The following is an 18,127-nucleotide window of genomic DNA, read 5'->3' as shown; positions in this document are numbered from 1 at the left end:
TATCTGTGCCTGTGAATACTTCAGAGACTGAAACAGGATTGCAAATTCCTATGTCTGAAAAGCTTGTATAGAAACAACTGTAGTGGATTAGTTCTATTCCTGTCCTACCAGGTGTTTTTATCTCAACAAAAGGGAGACAACCCTTCTTTTGCCATTGTAATTTGAGTGATTTTTTTTTTTTTACTTTGCTTGTTGTTGGTGTTGTTCTAATTATCACTTTCAGACTCTGGATTCTTATTTTCTGTTATAGCTCATCTATAGCTTCACCCATAATTTCAGGTAACACAAGAGCTGACTGTTGTGAAGAGGTATTCATCAGCCTCATTGCAACCTTTATCAATTACAAGTAGTCCCAGCAGATACAATCTCTTACTGGCTTTTAATTGGTTCTTTATGACAGTAGGATTTATGGGCTTTTTTTACCCGGGATCTATTTTATTATGGGAGCTTTGTGACAGTTAACGGATTCTCCAATGATTAAAATCTGATGGAAATGCTACTAGGCCAGAAGCAGACTAACAGAATGATAATAGAGCAGATTTCATCTGAGAAGTATTAACCTTAATGAAAACACAGAAAATCAATGTGAAAGGCTGACGAAGGAATGACTTAATGCATTTGTCAAGTCAAAATGAATTGTCTGAGGAGGTTTCATTGAGAGGGGATGTTAGCACAGGAGTGCTAAAAGGAAAACATGGGCATTAGGTGAAATAGGTCCTCATAGAAAGATAAAAGAGCAGATCTAACAGTACAAACCAGGAGGGACAAGGAACTCCAAAGAATAAAGCCACAATACACTGAAACTGTTCATGCTACAGGGGAGATTATTTTTTGTTGTCATTACTAACTGCAGCCCAGCAATGAGCTTGTACATCCTCAGAAATGTTGTTCACAGAATTATAGTTTCACCAAAGAAAAACTCACCAAAATACAAAATTTTGTTCACATGACAATAACTGGGACTGAATTTGGCGGTGTAACACAAGTGCAACTCTGCAGCTAAATGGGCTTACCCAGACCCTGTATCAGGGATAATGCGTCCAGCAGGACCAGGGGGGTGATTCTTTCCTCTCTTGTGGACACTGGTGTGGCTACAACTTGAATCCTCTCTCCAGTTCTTGCCCCTCAACTCAGGAAGGACAGTGAGATGCTGGAGCGTGTCCAGAGAATGGCAGTGGAGCTGGGAAGGGCTGGAGCACAAATTCTGTGAGGAGGAGCTGAGGGAGCTGGGGCCTCAGCCTGGAGCAAAGGTGGTTCAGGGGCGACCTTTTCACTCTCTACAACTCCCTGACAGGAGGATGTAGCCAGGTGGGTGTCCTCTCCCAGGCAACCAGCAAAAGGATGAGAGGACATGGCCTCAAGCTGCACCAGGGGAGGTTTAGGTTGGACAGCGGGAGGAATTTCTTCACATAAAGGGTGATTTCGACATTTGAGCGGGCTGCCCAGGGAGGAGGTGGAGTGGCAGATGTTTAAGTAGCAGTCAGCGCCATGACCTAGTTGACAGGTGGTGATCTGTTATAGGTTGGACTGGATAGGACTTTTCCTATCCCCTCTATCCTGTGAGCCCCACGCCGCCATGGCCGCCCCACAGCACCGCCCACACCTTCCCCTCCGCCCGCCCACAGCCAAGATGGCGCCGGGCGGAGCCGCGCCTGCCAGCACTAAAGATGGTGCGTGCGCGCATGCGCGGGAAGGGGCGGGGCCAATCCGAATTCTGGCGGGTAGTGCCAGCGCGCGCGGCCGTGACCGGGGCGTGTGAGGGGAGCGGTGAGTGAGCGGGGAACGGGGATGTGTGAGAGGGGAGCGGGGATGTGTGAGGGGATCGGGGAGCGTGAGGGGAACGGGGATGTGTGAGGGGATCGGAGAGTGTGAGGGGAACGGGGATGTGTGAGGGGATATCGGTGAGTGTGAGGGGATCGGGGATGTGTGAGGGGATCGGGGAGCGTGAGGGGAACGGGGATGTGTGAGGGGGGCGGGATGTGTGAGGGGAGCAAGATGTGTAAGGGGAATGGGGAGCGGTGAGTGTGAGGGGAGCGGGATGTGGGAGGAGAACGGGGAGCGGAGAGTGGGGTGTGTGAGGGGAGCAGTGAGCGGGATTTGTGAGGGAACTGGGGAGCAGGGTGTATGAGGGGAGCGGGGCACACGGAGCCATCCCGGGGCATGGAGCCTGGCCCGAGGGTCCGGGAGCCTTGGAGGAGGTCGGGGTTCTACCGGGTGGGGGAGGCGGCCGAGTGCAGACGGGAAGTGTGAGAGGAGCGGGATTTGGGAAGCGTGAGGGAAAAAGCGCGGGGTCCGCGGTGGTGACCGCCCTCTGCTTCTGCGAGTTATGCAGTATTGCTGTAAATTAATATTCTGGACCATGAGAAAACTATCAAAAGCAGGGATTATGGGCGAAACAAATGATTCTGCAGCAGGAAGATCTGTAAGCACAGTTAGAGTGTGGGTTTGTGACTCATTTGGTCTTGGTGGATATCCCATTTTTCTTATCCAGCTTCCCTGGCCCATTCATGTCTGTTCGTGCCGATTGTTTTTCACGGGCACTTCTCCATAAAATGGAGAAGCTACGAGAAACGCAGAATGTACACTTTTGAGAATAACTGTTAGACTTCGATAACTAGTTAAATGCTAGTTAAATTAACTAGTTAAAATAATTAGTTAAATTTAAGAAATGGTAGGCATTTCTTAAATTCTGTGTCTGTAATGGGCTTTTTTTAATAAAAGTAGTGTTCTTACACTGCAGAGGGTTCAGCATCAGTCAGACTTTGATGTAGAAAATGTATGTGAGGGTTTTAAATTTAGTGGAGTCCTGATCTGTGGCTGTAAACAAAACGAAGCTGGTGGAATGCAAGTTGTCAAATAAGGGGCCTAAACACAATATATATTTCTAGATGAGGTATATGTACTTTAACAGTATCACCTTTGTTCTCTCCATAACAGAATATTTTGCCTTGAGGGGCTCTTGAAGATATCCTGGTGAAACTATGGACGGTAAGGGAGAAATTTCTCTTCCTTTCAGTGGGAAACTTGTCTTCTTATCAGCTTGTTAGTTAATAAATTCAAATGTTCAGAAAACCTAGTAAGGCTTTTAGCAAAGGAATTTACATTCCACCGAGTTTATTTGCTGAGTCCTTTGAGGTTGCCTCTTGCTTTTCACTCTTCTGAGAGGCTGCTCTGTGCCGTCTTGGTTTGGTGTTTTTCTCAGCAGCAAAGGCTAAATCAGTTTCTTGGTTTGCTCAGATTTTAATTTCTGCTCTGTCTGTCCCATTCTTCTCTCTGTACTTCTGTCTTCCCTATTTTTGTCCCTTTGTCCCTATTTCTTTGCTCTCCCTGTTTTTCCATGAGTAAACTATATCCAAGGATATGCTTTGTTGCCTGCCTTGCATGTCCCTCTTCCCCTTCTTCCACTGGCAAAAGCCACATGGATGTTTCTGTTGGCTACATGTTTACGGCTTCCTTTCTTTTCTGTGTAACAGCAGCTGCTGTTCAAGGAACTGCAGAGGAGGAAAAAAGCCAGTGCTGAGTAGCTGGCAAATTTTCTGCTGACTCGCCAGCCTGTGCCACGGGCTGAGGGAATCTTCAACTACATTTCCATCTGGCCTCACAGCTAGAAGCTGCTCTAGATGCCTTTAGCTAAACCTGAAGCGTATTTTTTTTTTAAAAAATGCCACTTGCTGCTCTGATCTAGTTTCAGTTGTCATTGGCTTGTAAATCGAGGTGTCTTGGATGTTTTATTCTTTAGCAGCTTTTCTTTAACTGGACAGAAATAACTCTGACTCTAATTTTTGCCTTAGCTGATGATGACTTGGATCTGTTGGCTTCCCTCCTGGAAGAAAACGAAGCAACTGAGGAGAGGAATTCTCCTGAGGAGGAGGATGCTCCAGAGGATGAGGGTGGAGAACCAGATGAATATGATGAGCTCTTTGATGCAGAAGATGATGCATCCTACACTGAGGAGGTTGATGCTGAGGACAGCACAGTTGATGAGCAGAAGGAGAACTTTGCTACGCTGTTTGGAGATGTAGATGACCTGCTGCAAGAGGAGGAGGAGGCAGAGAAAGCTGTCCCCCCTTCAGCTCCCAGCCAAGCAAAGGAGAAAACCAATGAAGAACTGCAAGGTTTCTGCAACAGCATCTTTGATCTGTTTTGCTTGATATATTCTGTCTCTAGAGTGCTAATGGGCAGGAGGTATGGCCTGCCTCTTCTTGAGGATGGCTGGAGAGGAAATGCTGAAAGGCCTTGTGAAAGTTTCTAAGTTCAGTTTTCAGTGTTCAGTGGCCAAACTCACCAGACCTGTTTTCCCAAAAGAAAGACAGAGGACTGAAGTAAGCCAGGGAGACTAACACAGCTGTGCTGAGTAGCATAGGAAAAAGGTGGCCTGTGTAGCTTACCTTGTCTGATGAAAAGCAATGTTGCCTCAGATATCATCCTGGCATCTTTCACCAGCACACCAGTCCCTTCCCCCTCAGGGCTTATTGACAGGAGCTTCTACCCTACCAGTGTGGAAGTCACTGTGGAAGCAGAGCTGGCCAGAACTTTCCTGTGTCCAGGCTCTGTATTTGCTGATGTAAGGAAGTACTTCTTTATGCTAAGGAATGCAATCATCACCCATTTAAATTGTCTTATGGTGAATAGGAAAGTTTTAGTCAACGTGGGAAGGAACATACCACAGTTGAGTAAAGTATTTTTATGAGAGGACTCAGCTCCAGGCTGAATGGAAAAGTTTGCCTTCACTATGAGCTGTGTAGAATCAAGTAAATCTGCATTGTGACTCAAGTCTTCATTTTCTAAGTTTCCATGATGCAGTAAAACTGCCAGACTTCCAGGGATCTCATAAATCCCTGTTTCCAATGGCTTCCTGCTGTCTTCATTATTATCCTTTTTCTTCTCCTTTCTTTCCTAGCTGAGCTGAGAAAATTGCAAGAACAGATGAAGACGTTACAGGAGCAGTTGCAGAAGACTGCTCTTGGGCAGCAGTCCAGTTCAGACCCTGAGAAGAAAACCTCTGGTAATGAAACTAATTAAGTGAATTTATGATTTATTGGCTTACCAATGTCAGTTTATAGGCAGGACTTAAAATAATCTTGAAGTGGGTACTAAGCAGCAGGGAGGAATGGTGGTCTGGTGTATTCCCACACAGGTTGTTTCTTACAGCTTCAGATTAAATCACTTTTGATCTCTGCATCAGGGATTAATTCTACATTGGACAGCTTTCATAAGTGCTCCAGACTCTTCTGGAGGTGTCCCTTCTTACTGGCAGATGTTGATACACCCAGTATACACAGCTCTGTTTGTTCCTATAGCATGTTGGATGTAGTAATGAAACCTCATGGAAAGATTGCAAAACAGGGGATGTTTCTGCTTTCCACAGCTGTAAGGTTGCAGTGACATGCAGAGTCTTAGGCTGTCATGGGAAAGTGTTTTTGGGGCTTTTTCAGCTGACAACTTGGCTGAAATGCTTCCGTGTGGGGCACTGCCTTGGACTTGTCATTCAGGAATTACAGTTTGGAGCAGTGCTTAGAGTCTGAATCCAGATCCCAAGGTCTCACAGGTTTTTTGTTCCCTTGGCCAGGTAAATCTCCCTGTCCACCCTTAAAGGAAAGGAAAGTTCAGAAGCTGCAAGAGTCACCATGCTTCTCGGCCCAGCTGGGCAATCCTTTACCACCAGCCAAGCGAAGAATGCAGAAATCAAACACATCCTCAGCAGGTACCATTCTCAAGTCTACCTTTTACTAAACACACTGAGCTTCTCTCAAAAGCTTATAGTTCCCATCAGTGGTGTGGACTGTGTTACACTACTCAGTGTACCAGGAGTGGTCTGGTCACAGTGGCAGAGAGCTTATTACAGTTAATTATTGTATTCTTTGTAATGGGACCTATGCCTTTTTTCTTCTGCTAAAGAGAACAAGATTCCTCCTCCACGGCAAGTCCTCAGCCTGGCGTTCCAGCCCCTCAAGTCTCCCGTAGGAAACAAACCCAGTAAGGTGACCAGAGAGAAGACTTCTCATGTGCCCTCATGCTCCAGTGCAACCACACAGCCAGTGTCTGTGGAAACCTTCTCAGGACTGAGATTAAGGTCAGTAACCCAGCTCTGAGCCCTGTCTGGGGACAACCCCTCCATTAAAGGCAAAGAAAACACAATGTATATACCTGGTTTAACCCTGTCAGATTAGTTACTTGTCATCAAGGGATGTAACACAAAGCCACAGCACTGGCTGGTTGATCAGTAATCATGTAACATTGACTTCCGACTTAGCACCATGTTTCTGGTTTTGCCTCTGTTATTTTCTAACAGAAAAGCTGTAATTTCATTAGCGCTGCTTTCCCTGAGATATCCTCCGTGGTGGAGCAGGGAAGCAGTGGGCATGTGCAAAGGCCAGCTGAGCTCCAGTTGAGCCGGTTTTTGCTGCACACAGGAGCCTCGGGAGCCACACACCATCCCTTTACTCAGTGTGGCCACAAGAGGACTCTGAATCCTCACGGTGCCCTCACCACAACCCGAGCTGTACTCCCAGCTCAGTCAGCCATTCTTGGTTAGTCTGAAATGAGCAGAGTTAATGCAGGCTTGGGGCTGAGTTGCAATGCAGCTATTTGGACAAAAAACGGTGTCATCAGGAGCTTTCTGATATTAGGGGGTTTATTTCAAGTGACCTCAGGGTGAAGTAAGGCACAGAGGTGTTTTGCAGCAAGATGCAAAACATCCCAGTCTCCCCAGGAAAGTGCTGGTTGGTGTTGATTGTCCATTTGTGCCAATGGATGTGTTGTCTTATAACTGTTTTCACTGGATCTAGAAAACCCCGGGTGTCTTCAGCTGAAATGGACAGGAAAATGGCAAACAGGAAACTCATCCGACTGTCTCAGCTGAAGCACAAACTTGCTACTGAAAATCTGGAGGAAATAGACTGGGTAACATTTGGAGTCATAGTGAAGAAGGTCACTCCTCAGAGCGCAAATAATGTAAGTAACTTCATTGTATCCCTTGCTCAGTTCAAGTGAAATGCTGGTGGTCTTTCCTGAGAAACTTTTCTAGATCTTCAACTTAATCAGCCAAATTCATGTAGTTAATGGAAAATTTTTGTATTAAAGATTTTGGCCTGTCTGGTTTCATTCAGCATTGCATGTGTCCTACAGAAAGTCACTGATGAAATGTTTTGTGTGTTCAGAGGGGTGAAAACATCTTCATTCAGCAAACAAGTGTGCTCCCCAACTTTGATACCAGAAAGGTTGGTGGCAGCAGAGTTATTTACTGTTTTGACCTTTAAGAACCCCAGAACTGGCAACACAGATGGCTGGAGATACTGTATCTAAGCTCTACTGAGAATACAAATTGTGCTTTTCTAAATCATAAAAACCTTGGGAGGGGGTAAGACAGCATAGCTCTTCAAAACGGAGAGCCAGAGGGGATGAAGTCAGCGTGTCTGCGGCAAAGCTGAAAGGAAAGGGAATGTCTGTTCCAGGGCAGGACCTTCAGTATCTGGCGGCTGAATGACCTGCGGGACCTCAATGAGTGCGTCTCGCTCTTCCTGTTTGGGGAAGTCCACAAGGAGCACTGGAAGACTGACCAAGGCACAGTCATTGGCCTGCTCAATGCCAACCCTATGAAACCTAAAGAAGGCTCAGACGAGGTGAGAGGATTTTTCATTCAGCTGTAGATAAAAACCTATAGCTGAACCTTTTCATATTTGGCTGAGATTTAGTTTTGTAACATCTTCAGATCGAAATTGCACAGTCTGCCCAACAGCTGGAATTGCATTCAGGTAGTTGCATGGTGTGTATTTGCTCCTTGCCTCCTAGAAGACTGAACTTCAAGAAGTCCTATTAAGCATTTAAACCCAAAGTTTATTCCAGTTTTTAATCTGCTCTCAGTAGCAGCTGCCTCTTCCACAAATATAGGGAATGTATTTTCATTTCAGTTTATTCAGCTACTTCAGTGCACAACCTATTTCAGCCTAGAGGTCTCTCAAAGCTGAAAAAGGTGGAGAAGCACATTTCTCTCTTCTTATTTGAGCATGAGATACTATTACAAAATGTTTCTTGTTCAAAAATTACATCAGAAAAGCAGCAATATTTGATTTATTAAACAAACAATGTGTTATGTAAATACATGTTGGTTGATACATAGTAGTTCACTTGTCTAATCAATTATTTTTAAATGCAGAACATTTAAGATGGCTTCATTTTGCTAATAAATGAATATATTTTTAATTGCACTGGAATGGAACCTGTTTCCAGTTACTTCTATCAAGGGGAATTTCAGTCTAGTAGCTGATCATGTAGTGTTCTGCATTTTAAATTCTCCAAATAGAAAAATTAAGGATCTCATTAATTGTATTTTAAGCTATATAATTGCTTAAATTAGCATGAATAGGCAGTAGATAATCCCGCTGGTGAACAGAAAGACACACCAGATTTAATAGGAGGGCTGCATTTAGCTGTCAAGAATGGCTCTTCATAGGTAAAATGTTCACATTTATTGCTACATTAAAACTGACTTCTGAAATTGTCCCTTGGCTACAGACACGGTCCTTGGTGTATTTGGTTGCGTGAAGCAGACACTTCTTGCACAGGACTGAGTTTTGACTGGACCAAGACATTTGGAGAAGGACAGAGAGCCCTGGTACAGCTCTTCCTCCCATCCCCTGCTGGATGTGGGGGTCATGATGGCATCAGAGCCAAACAGCTGTACAGGATTGTTTACAGCACAATTTGAACTGTCTTAGGTGGTTTTTTTTTTTTTGTTTCCTGAGGCTTTGAGCATAGAACTCAAATGTCTTTCATCTGTTTCTGAGAAGTAAATTCATTTTTTTCTTTTTAACTGAGCCATTTCTCAATTTGAGCAGGACATGTGGCTTTCTTAAGCTAGGCCTCCATTTTAAGACCGGGTTGTTAGTACTAGAGGTACTGACCAAGATCAGAGACAAACCAGTGACATCTAGAAAGAGAATGTTCTGATTTCTGCCTAGGTGTGTTTGTCCGTTGACCATCCCCAGAAGATCCTCCTCATGGGAGAAGCTCTGGATATGGGCACCTGCAAAGCCAGAAAGAAGAATGGTGATCCTTGTGCACAGATTGTGAATCTGGTCTGTATCTCAGCAGTCAGAGCATTCCTATGCTGCTGGTGAAAATCTGGCTGCTGATTTTGTACTGATACTCTGACTTTTTTACTTGTTTCTGGATCTTGACTTGCAACTAGCTAAAGTGGGTGGAGAAAGGGAGAAATGAAACCCAGAGCAGCTGTTTCTGTGCTGTCACTGTGCAGGGGATTTCCCTAAATGAAAGGTTGGTGCTGCAGTGAAAGGAGAAGATCTTGACCCATGATGCCACTCCCTTTCACTCTCCTTTGCTCCAGTGTAAGCTTCCATGCACTGCACTAGAAAACTCATCCAGGGAAAAACAACACCAGATTTTTTGGGGGAATGGCTATTTTTTTGAATTATTTTAACCCAATGAACTCCCTTGTCCAATGTACCTGCAAGCTGTTAGGATACTTATTCCTGAATGTGGGGCACTGGAGATGAGAGAAAAAAGTGTTGGGATCCTTTTAGACATTACTGACTTGTACTAGTTTAAAGGACTTGTGGATTATTCCTTCATGGCTATGGTGATGCTGTGATACCTGAAAGCAACTTTGAGTCAGAAGGGTTGTAGATAGTAGGGTATCAGAAGGAGGAGAAAAAAGGAAGGAATAAAGAACTGGGGAGGAGCTGGAAGTGTGGGAAGCGGGAAGAAGATAAATACAGAAGGTACTTGTAGCCAGTCAAGACTGTGGTTGCAGACCCACTCCAGGAGGAGGCTGTGCATACAGTACATAAAACTGAGTAGAGTCAAGAATACAGAATCTGGGCAAGAGGTCCTGAGTGGGATATGAGTTGACTTCAAGGAATGGCCTTAAAATTCCTTGGTGCACAGGGTTGTTTCCAGTGATTAGTATAGGCAATTTTAGCTTTGTTTTTCGTTGCTTGAGTGTGAGGAGATTTTTACTTAGTTGATCAAATGCTGGAGTGCCACAGTAGAGGTGTTACTTCATTTTAGCCATATAAGGATGCATGTGGGTGAGAGGAATGAAGGAAATTGTAATTGCTGGTGTTCTGTAACAAGTTTCTCCTGTTTCTTTTCAGAATGACTGTGAATATTGTCAGTATCACATACAATCCCAGTACAAGAAGCTCAGCTCAAAGAGGGCAGATCTGCAGTCCACCTTTTCTGGTGGCCGCATTCCCAAAAAAGCTGGTCGGAAAAATCCCACTTTGAAGGAGAGGCTGTGTCAGGATGGGTTTTACTATGGAGGAGTCTCTTCAGCAGCATATGCAGCCTCAGTGTAAGATAAACCATTTATTTCCCTTGCTTTTGAACAGAATTTCCCTCACATGTACAAGGGAGCCTGAAGCTATATCAAAGGGAGTCTGTTCATTTAGAGAATGCCTTTGCCTTAACTACATCACCAAAGAGGGATAAAGCCCCACATTTGGCATAATCCAACTAGCTACATGGGGTAATAGAGCTGCTGTTTGATATGAAAATTTTAAGTTGGTACTAAGATGTGGTAAGGCTTGTCTTTACCTCTACATTAATACTGTGGTGTGAAGCCAGGCAGCTTTGTGTTTCAGTAGATTAATGGACTTGGAAATCATGAGATCTCAAGCCTTCAAGTCTCCAAGATTGTAACTGTATTTTCTTATGGCTTACTGCATTTAATCCCAGAGTCAGTGTTTTCTGTATTTCCTCAAGTCTTCCTTGGCTGAAATAATACAGTGTCACTCTGGGTTAATGAGGAACCGGGACTGACCAAGATCCTTTACCCAAATAAAGGATTTGGTCCTTTATCCAAATCCCATGAAAACAGCTGTGGAAAGATGAGTCATAGCTGGATCCAGCCCTGTGCTTGGACACAGCTTTTATTCCCTTACCACTGCACTCTGATACCTGGTGTGACTCCACAGCAATTCCAACCTCCCTTCCATCCCTGGAATGCCCTATGAGCAAAGCAAAGCTTTGATCTATGTTTAGTTTTCCTGTAATGCATAGGAAATACATATCTCAATAAAGAGAGAAAGGGGAGATCCTAAACATTATGCTGGAATTTGGATTTAGATTCACATCCTTCCTAAAAAACAAACAGATGGCCCTTGGGGGTGGCTGGAGTTTTGTTGTAGCACTGGGCTAATATTCAGGCTTCTGTTCTTGCTCTAAGCATAGGAAAATTCTCACGTTCTGGATTTGTTTCCTCCTTCTAGTGCAGCAGCTACTGTGCCGAAAAGGAAGATTCAAACCACTCTCTCCAACCTGGTCGTGAGAGGATCTGATGCAATCGTCCAGGAAACCAGGCAGAAAATCGGTACCCAATTACCCAAACTCTTTAGATGTTTCCAGCTCGATGTGTAGATGTGTCCCAAGGCCTTCTAGTCACTGAATGAACCTGGCAATCCTTTGCTGCAGAAAGGGTCATTTGCAGGCAGCTGCCTCAGTTGGTAAAAATTCCTCTTCCCTCTTGAGATCACAGTTTCAAGGCAAATGTAACTAAGCAACTGTGTGGCTCCGTGCATCTTTTTTTTCATCAGTGCCCCCAAATTAAGTCTCCTGTTCTGTCTTTGGACAGTGACAGAAGATCTTTGCCAGATTAATGGGAATTGGAAGTTTTAAGAACTTTGAACCAGAGGATTTATTTTGTTTGATTAAAATAAATTACTTCTGTCAACCTTGAAAGCTTCTAAGGCATACTAAGTATTAATCAGTCAGGTCTGCAATGCAGGGGACCTCCTGAGAACCCACCTTGTTTCCAGTGCTTTTCTTTTGTGGCAAAGCACTTTCCTTTCTTAGCCCCTGAGATGTCACCAGTCTCTGTTTTGTTTATGTAAAGCACTTTAATATTACACTCTTTATGCTCATTGGAAAGCAGGTGACAGATTATTCAAACTGTGTTCTAGATGCCACTTAGTCTTATTTACATCTTTCAGTTCCATCAGTTGCCTCTATTTCAGACAACATGGTGTGTGTCCATAGCAGCTTTTAGCTGCTCTTAATTCTCCAGGGATAAAGTGTGGAGGCTTCAGGACTGTCAAGCATCCTAAAAATGGGAATGGTGGGAGTAACACAGACAGCCAAGGCTGATGAGGAACTGAGTGATTGAGTTGCTGAAGGGATAGAAGTGTCTGTGACAAATGACAGGACCTTGGGCAACCAAATATAATGTAAAGGTTGGTCTTGCTTTGAGAGGTGGTCAGGTGACCTTCAAGGGCTTCTTTCAACCAAGACTATTCTACATCTCAAAAGCCAGGCCTCCTTCCCTTCCTCACTTCAAATCTATTGTATTTCTGCCTCTTCCACTCTGGTGCAGCAAAGAGACCCATGCAGTGTTCTGAAGAATTCAAGGAACTGCTGGCACAGCCAACTTTTGGAGCACGAAATCTCTGCAAACATTGGACCAAAACAGGTATTGTCCTTTTGCCTGAAGAAAGACCCACTCCTAAAATCATTCTTGCCTCCTTCTGAGCAAAGTGGCTTTTTATTTCGGTTTATTCTTTTTTCCCAGATGCTGAAAAGAAGCAAGGGGCAAATTTCCAGTCTATCTCTGCTTCAGCCCTGCTCAAACAACAGAAACAGAAATTGCTGGAGGCCAGGAAAAAGCGATCTGAAGAGATTCAGAGACGGTAAGACACACTGGCTTTCACAGGAAGGGTTCTGTTATTGTAGCTCTAAGGATAGATGTGTTTTCATTTCTTACTTCTTAGCTTTGTGTGATGCCTCTCTCTGATTTTAGCTTTGAAAGCAATTGGTCATTCACTCCTTCTGGTGACTTCTTCAAGTCACTCTTGATTTCAGTGACCCAGCAAGTCCTTTACCAGTCTTGTTCCCTTCTCCTGCATGCCAAAGTTGCTGTGTGTTTCCTTTAGCAATTAAAGGCCAAATAGTAAAAAATCATAATCTGCATCCTCTCCTATTTGTTTTTAAACCTATCTCTGACTTGTGTCCCTAATTGAATGAATTATTCTTGTCTTACAAGGTTTCTCCAGAACACAGGTAAAGCCAGCACACCTGCTCTGCCATCCTCCTCCAGACAGACTTCCCTCCATTCCCCAGTGCCTGGGGCAGAATTCCCCAAAGCTGCAAAAATGCCAACTCCTCAAAGGCCCAGGCTAGGTACAGGCTTCTCAGAAGGAGAAGATATCCTCTTCTTTGACAAGTCTCCACCTCCAAGGCCAAAGCTAGACAGCTTGGCAGAAGCCAAAAAGGTACCAGCTCTTTGGATCTTTTACATATTAGAGAGATAAGGGAAATTTGATTTGTGGTAGAAGAGGAGTCTTTGGTCAGATATGGCCCAGCTCAGTTCTGGTGTTAGTGGAATTTATAATTTGTGGGATCACACTGGCCTATATTCCAGCACACAGGATACCTGTGGTTCCTGATGGCTGTTAGTGCCAAAGTCCACACTCCCATTTTGCCTTCAGCCAATCTTTTAAGGCAAGGGATTTGTGCTGAAAATCCCTGGAGTGCTAAACTCTGGCATTGCTAGTGCAGTTTATTGCAGATGTTTTCTGTTTGACAGGTAGGTAAGCAACTGGTTCAGCTCTGTTGTGTCATGAGTCTGGATAATTTTGTTTTCTAGCCAAAACAGACTGCATCTTTTTTTTTTTTTTTGCAAAAATACATTCATTTGTTTGTCAAAGAAACTTTTCTCTTCCAGCTAGAAGTTGTAGCATTCTGCGAGTATGAGAAGGAATAGTTGTAAGAAATTTCCTATTCCAAATTATTATCAGTTTATGTGGAAATCTCAGTAATTTGATTTCTCTGAAAACCTTACTGATTTGTGAAGCAGGTAAAGCTCAGCTGCAGAGACACCAGGCCTGGTAACACCTATGGAGAAGTGACTTCATGGTTTGGGAAGTCACGAGGGGCTGGGTGTATGTCAGAGCTGGGAATTTTGTTGGGCCTCTCTCTGGCCAGCTCCATGCTCAGGCCAGTGGATGTTCTCTCTTCCAGTTGACAGCCTTCCTCTGCTACTTCTGGAAGTAGCCAGACAGGTCACCAACACTTCCCTGCTCTGTCCTGTTTTCCAGCTGGCTGCAATCCAACGACTACGGGCAAAAGGACAGATCCTTCCTAAAACGGACCCAAACAGCGTCAAGAGGAAACGGACTGATGCTGAGGATGTCCTGGAGATTGTTGAAAGAGTTGAGAAAAACGTTGCTCAAGGTGCAGAAGCAGACAGTGGTATGTAGTGTTAGCTTCTAGAACAGAAAAAAAAATGTGCTTCTGTCCTACTGACAGAGCAGTAGTTGCTCTGGGTTAAGGATTTAATTGCTGTCCTAAAAAGAGGCAAAGTTAGGTCTGTTTGGAACTTCAAGGGTTTATTGGAAAGACTGAAAAAATCTCTAAGCCTGTGGAGAAAGTGTGAGATGTAGCTCTCTGTGCTCATCTCTCTTCCCTTTCTTCTGGCACTTGAACATCTGCAGTGCAAGGCTGACGTCACCAAGGGAAACCAAGACCTAATCCCACCTGGGAAGGTATCTGAATTTTTTGTGGGAACTTGAGTTTGCCTGCTGGTGATTTACTGTGTGATCTTGGATGAATTGTTTAATTCCCTTTAAAGTTCCTTCATCAGTCAGTGAGGGAACATTGCTTGCACTCCTGGGAGTAATGTGAAAATTCCTAGTACACTGTTACAGAGAAGATGCAATGCTATTTAAAAAAAAATACTTTTATTTTTTCTGAAGCCATATTTGAACTTGTTTTCATGTTCCCAAGCTATGAAAGGCTGCTGTTTGACCTGAACATCTGTCTGAGAGACCTGAGACTTCCAAAATCTCCTGCAGTGAGCAAGTTTAGCCATCATAGCCTTGTTTTGTAGGACTGAACCTTTTTGTCTCCCTAGAAATGGATGAACTGGAACCTGCCCAAAAGAAACGGCGTGAGCAGCTGGCCTATCTGGAGTCAGAAGAGTTCCAGAAAATCCTGAAGGCCAAGTCCAAGCACACAGATGTCCTAAAAGAGGTATGGCCTCCATCCAGCTGTGACAGGGCTCAGAACTGGGAGCTGACTGGACTCTCCTGATGTCAGCAAGAAGCAGGCACCCAAACATCTCATAGGCTCCAGATTGTCCTGAGGAGTAGGGCTGGGTGTCTCTGGGCACACAGGGCACAGTGCCTGCAAGTCAGTACTGTTGCCATAGCCAGGGTAAGCTCATGTTGCCAGTTGACATCAGTTTTTTTGTTGTTTGGAAGAATCAGTGAAGTTTCCTATCGGTGGATAATCAAAGAAATCCCTCTGCCTTAAAACCAAATGAGCCACATGCCTATTTTGTCCCTCATTACTTGACCTCTTGTCCACATAAAGCAAGCTGCCACCTTCATCTGTGGCTCATGTCAGCTGTGAAATGCCATCAGGTGCCCTGAAAGCTGAGAGGTTGGGTTTGTCACACTGGGGTCTCTGCTGAGCACTTTCCCAGGGTTACAGCATCTCCAGTGGCACGTCTTGGACACTTACTGGCATGAAGTCATAGTTGTTTTAAGGTCTTCTGGGGAGTAATATTTTGGCTAAGAACCTATTTCATTAATTACATCTGCCTACCTGACTTCTCTCTGCACTGTCCTCGTGGGTATGTGCTTCTTTCAGTACTTCCTGCTGTTGTTAAACCTTCTCACTTGTGCAGACCTGGCTTGTTTCAGTGCTGGTGAACTACAGCATGTGTACAATAATGGATTGTTTGAAGCAAAAGAGATGTTGTGTTTCTTTGCTCCCAGACTGCAGTCTGCTTCAAGCAGGGCTGGTAATAATTTGCCCTAAGGCCATTTATGGAGTGGCTTCTTCCCTCTGTGTCCTCACAACCCATTTTGTGTGCCCCACAGGCTGAGGCTGAACTGCAGGAGCAATACTTTCAGCCACTGGTGAAAAAGGAAGAGCTGGAAGAGAAGATGAGGAACATTAAAGCAGTGAAATGCCGAGTTGTGACCTGTAAAACAGTGAGTGAAGGGGAGCCCAGGGTACCAGCAGGGGAGTGGAACATGGATTCTACAAAATGGTGCTGGACTATCCTGCAGACTCCCAGCTGTCACTCTGCTGGCTGTTGTCCAGTGCAGGGATTGATGTTTTGTTCTTTAAGCCTGCTGCTGAGAGCAGCCTGTGCACAGAGTGACTGAGACATGGCAAGGCTTTAGTGCTGTGCTCAACATCTCAGCTCAGTGCTTATGCCAGTGGTTCCATGGCTATTGCTGTCCATCCTGAGTTTCTCTGTTTCTTCCATTAAGTGCTTTGTACCAGGACCCTCAGTTCCGCAAATTTCATGAAAAATATGCAAAGTCCTTGAAAACATTAATACTGGGTGGGAATCCTCTATCTGCATTTCCAGGGACATTGCCATCAGGAAGAGGAGTGGAGCTTTATCATTGTCCCAAATGTACTGAGAGGAAGGGAAGCATTATCTCCCACTTCCAAAGTGTCAGCCTCTGCTGAACTTTCCCTCTTGCTGCCTTCCCTGCGTGTTTTGGGATTGCACAGAGGCACAAGAGGGACAGTTGTGCCCCATGAAGTGCTGGGAGCAGGACCACAGGGTGGTGGCAAGGGGAGGTGGCATTAGAAGGAGCAGTGACAAAGCCTAGAGTGGTGATCCAACTGCTGGGCTCCTCAGGATGGGAGAGGACAGGGATGCTTTCCTCTGAGCATTCTGCTGTTGCCAGCCCTCAGAACAGGTCTCACATGCCCTCTCTTTCCTCCCTGACAGTGTAATTACACCTATTTCAAGCCTCTGGAGACCTGTGTACAGGATAACCACGACTACCTCTGGCATGATGCCATCAAGAGATTTTTCAAATGTCCTTGTGGAAGCAGAGCTATTTCCCTTGACAGGCTTCCAAAAAAGCCCTGCAGGTAAGAAATGAGCCTCATGAAATAGTGACTGGGACTTAGGTACTGTCCCTCCACAAGTAACTTGTTGTGAGTCACATAACCATGTCCTAAAAGAGGAATGGTAGCCCTTGTGCCAAGGAGCATGGGCTGAGTGTGGGACTACCTTAGTCCTCATACTATGTAGCAGACACAGCACAGTGGTCCTCACATGCCATCTTCATCTTGCAGTTACTGTGGCCTCTTCAAGTGGGAGCGAGATGGGATGCTAAAGGTAAGTGTGAGCCAGCAGTTCTGAGCACCTCAGCACTCCAGCTGCTTCCTGTGGTACTTTTGTCCTCCCTCTTTGGTTCTGTGCCCTTATGAGCTCCCAGCAAAGCCAAGCAGCTCTGCATTTTGTCAGGTACACACAGGTGCCTGCAGGCTGTGTTATATATGGACTTGCACTTTTTGCTTTCTGTTCTCAAAGCTTTGTTTTATTTAACTATGAGGAAATGGCTTTTGAACAAAGTTGTAAGAATTCAGAATGTCAAGGTCCCTAGAGGGTCTGTCAATGTTTAGTCAGGTAATTTAGCCCTACCACAACTTCTGCCAGAGAAGTGTTTGGGAGACACCTACCACATGTTTAACTTCCTTTCTCCATGGTTCATGTTTCCAGGAGAAAAAAGGTCCGAAGATTGGTGGAGAAACGCTTTTACCAAGAGGAGAAGAACAACCAAAATTTCTCAATAGTCTTAAGTGACCTGGAGTTGATTTTTTTCACAACATATGGATGGATTTTTGTGTCTGAAACACACATTTATATGGTACTGCCAAGAGGATTCAGGTTTTAGTGATGAATCAGTTTTTGAGAAAAGATCATCTGCCAAATGCCCACCAGGCCCCTGCATGGATATTGAACTTTGATCTTTTTTTAACTGACTGAATAAGACTGCACATGAAATGCACATTCATGCTTGTTCTTTCCAACTAACAGCACACGAGTGACCTCACTATTAGCTGACAAATCATCATGAATGGGAATGACTGTAGAATCCATAAGCACTTATGAAATTAATACTCTGATGTGTTCATGCCAACCTGTCTTCAGCTCTTGGACAAAAAGGGATGTGAGAGGGCTGTAGGCACAGAGCATTCTCCATTGGCTTCAAAATTACTCACTGTGAACCCTTAGGAATACATGTCAAACAGATGTCCTGAGTTTCTTCTTGGCTTATCTGTTATAAAACCCTTCCATGGCTTTGGCCCTGCAAGCCAGCAGTGTTTACATGCTGGAAACTCAGAGCTCCCTGTC

At 44.6% G+C, this 18,127-nt stretch overlaps 1 protein-coding gene across 1 annotated transcript; it reads left to right on the top strand.

The window, feature by feature from the left end:
- Positions 1-2,981: 2,981 nt before the first annotated feature.
- MCM10 (minichromosome maintenance 10 replication initiation factor) lies at positions 2,982-17,831 on the top strand (the record flags this gene model as incomplete). Its single annotated transcript, XM_083860631.1, is given in 20 exon segments — positions 2,982-2,988; positions 3,792-4,177; positions 4,179-4,185; positions 4,901-5,005; positions 5,570-5,704; positions 5,899-6,073; positions 6,789-6,954; positions 7,455-7,622; positions 8,961-9,077; positions 10,116-10,315; positions 11,232-11,332; positions 12,332-12,427; positions 12,527-12,644; positions 12,998-13,226; positions 14,052-14,205; positions 14,867-14,985; positions 15,840-15,953; positions 16,712-16,857; positions 17,065-17,107; positions 17,492-17,831. Coding segments are annotated over 20 exon segments (2,670 nt in total). The 3' UTR covers positions 17,576-17,831.
- Between the last annotated feature and the right edge of the window lie 296 nt (positions 17,832-18,127).

Source organism: Zosterops lateralis, assembly GCF_965231275.1.
Source record: "Zosterops lateralis genome assembly, chromosome: 4".
Lineage (NCBI taxonomy): Eukaryota > Metazoa > Chordata > Aves > Passeriformes > Zosteropidae > Zosterops > Zosterops lateralis.
The sequence above is the reverse complement of the archived record's forward strand: the minus strand, read 5'-3'. Positions and strand labels throughout refer to the sequence as shown.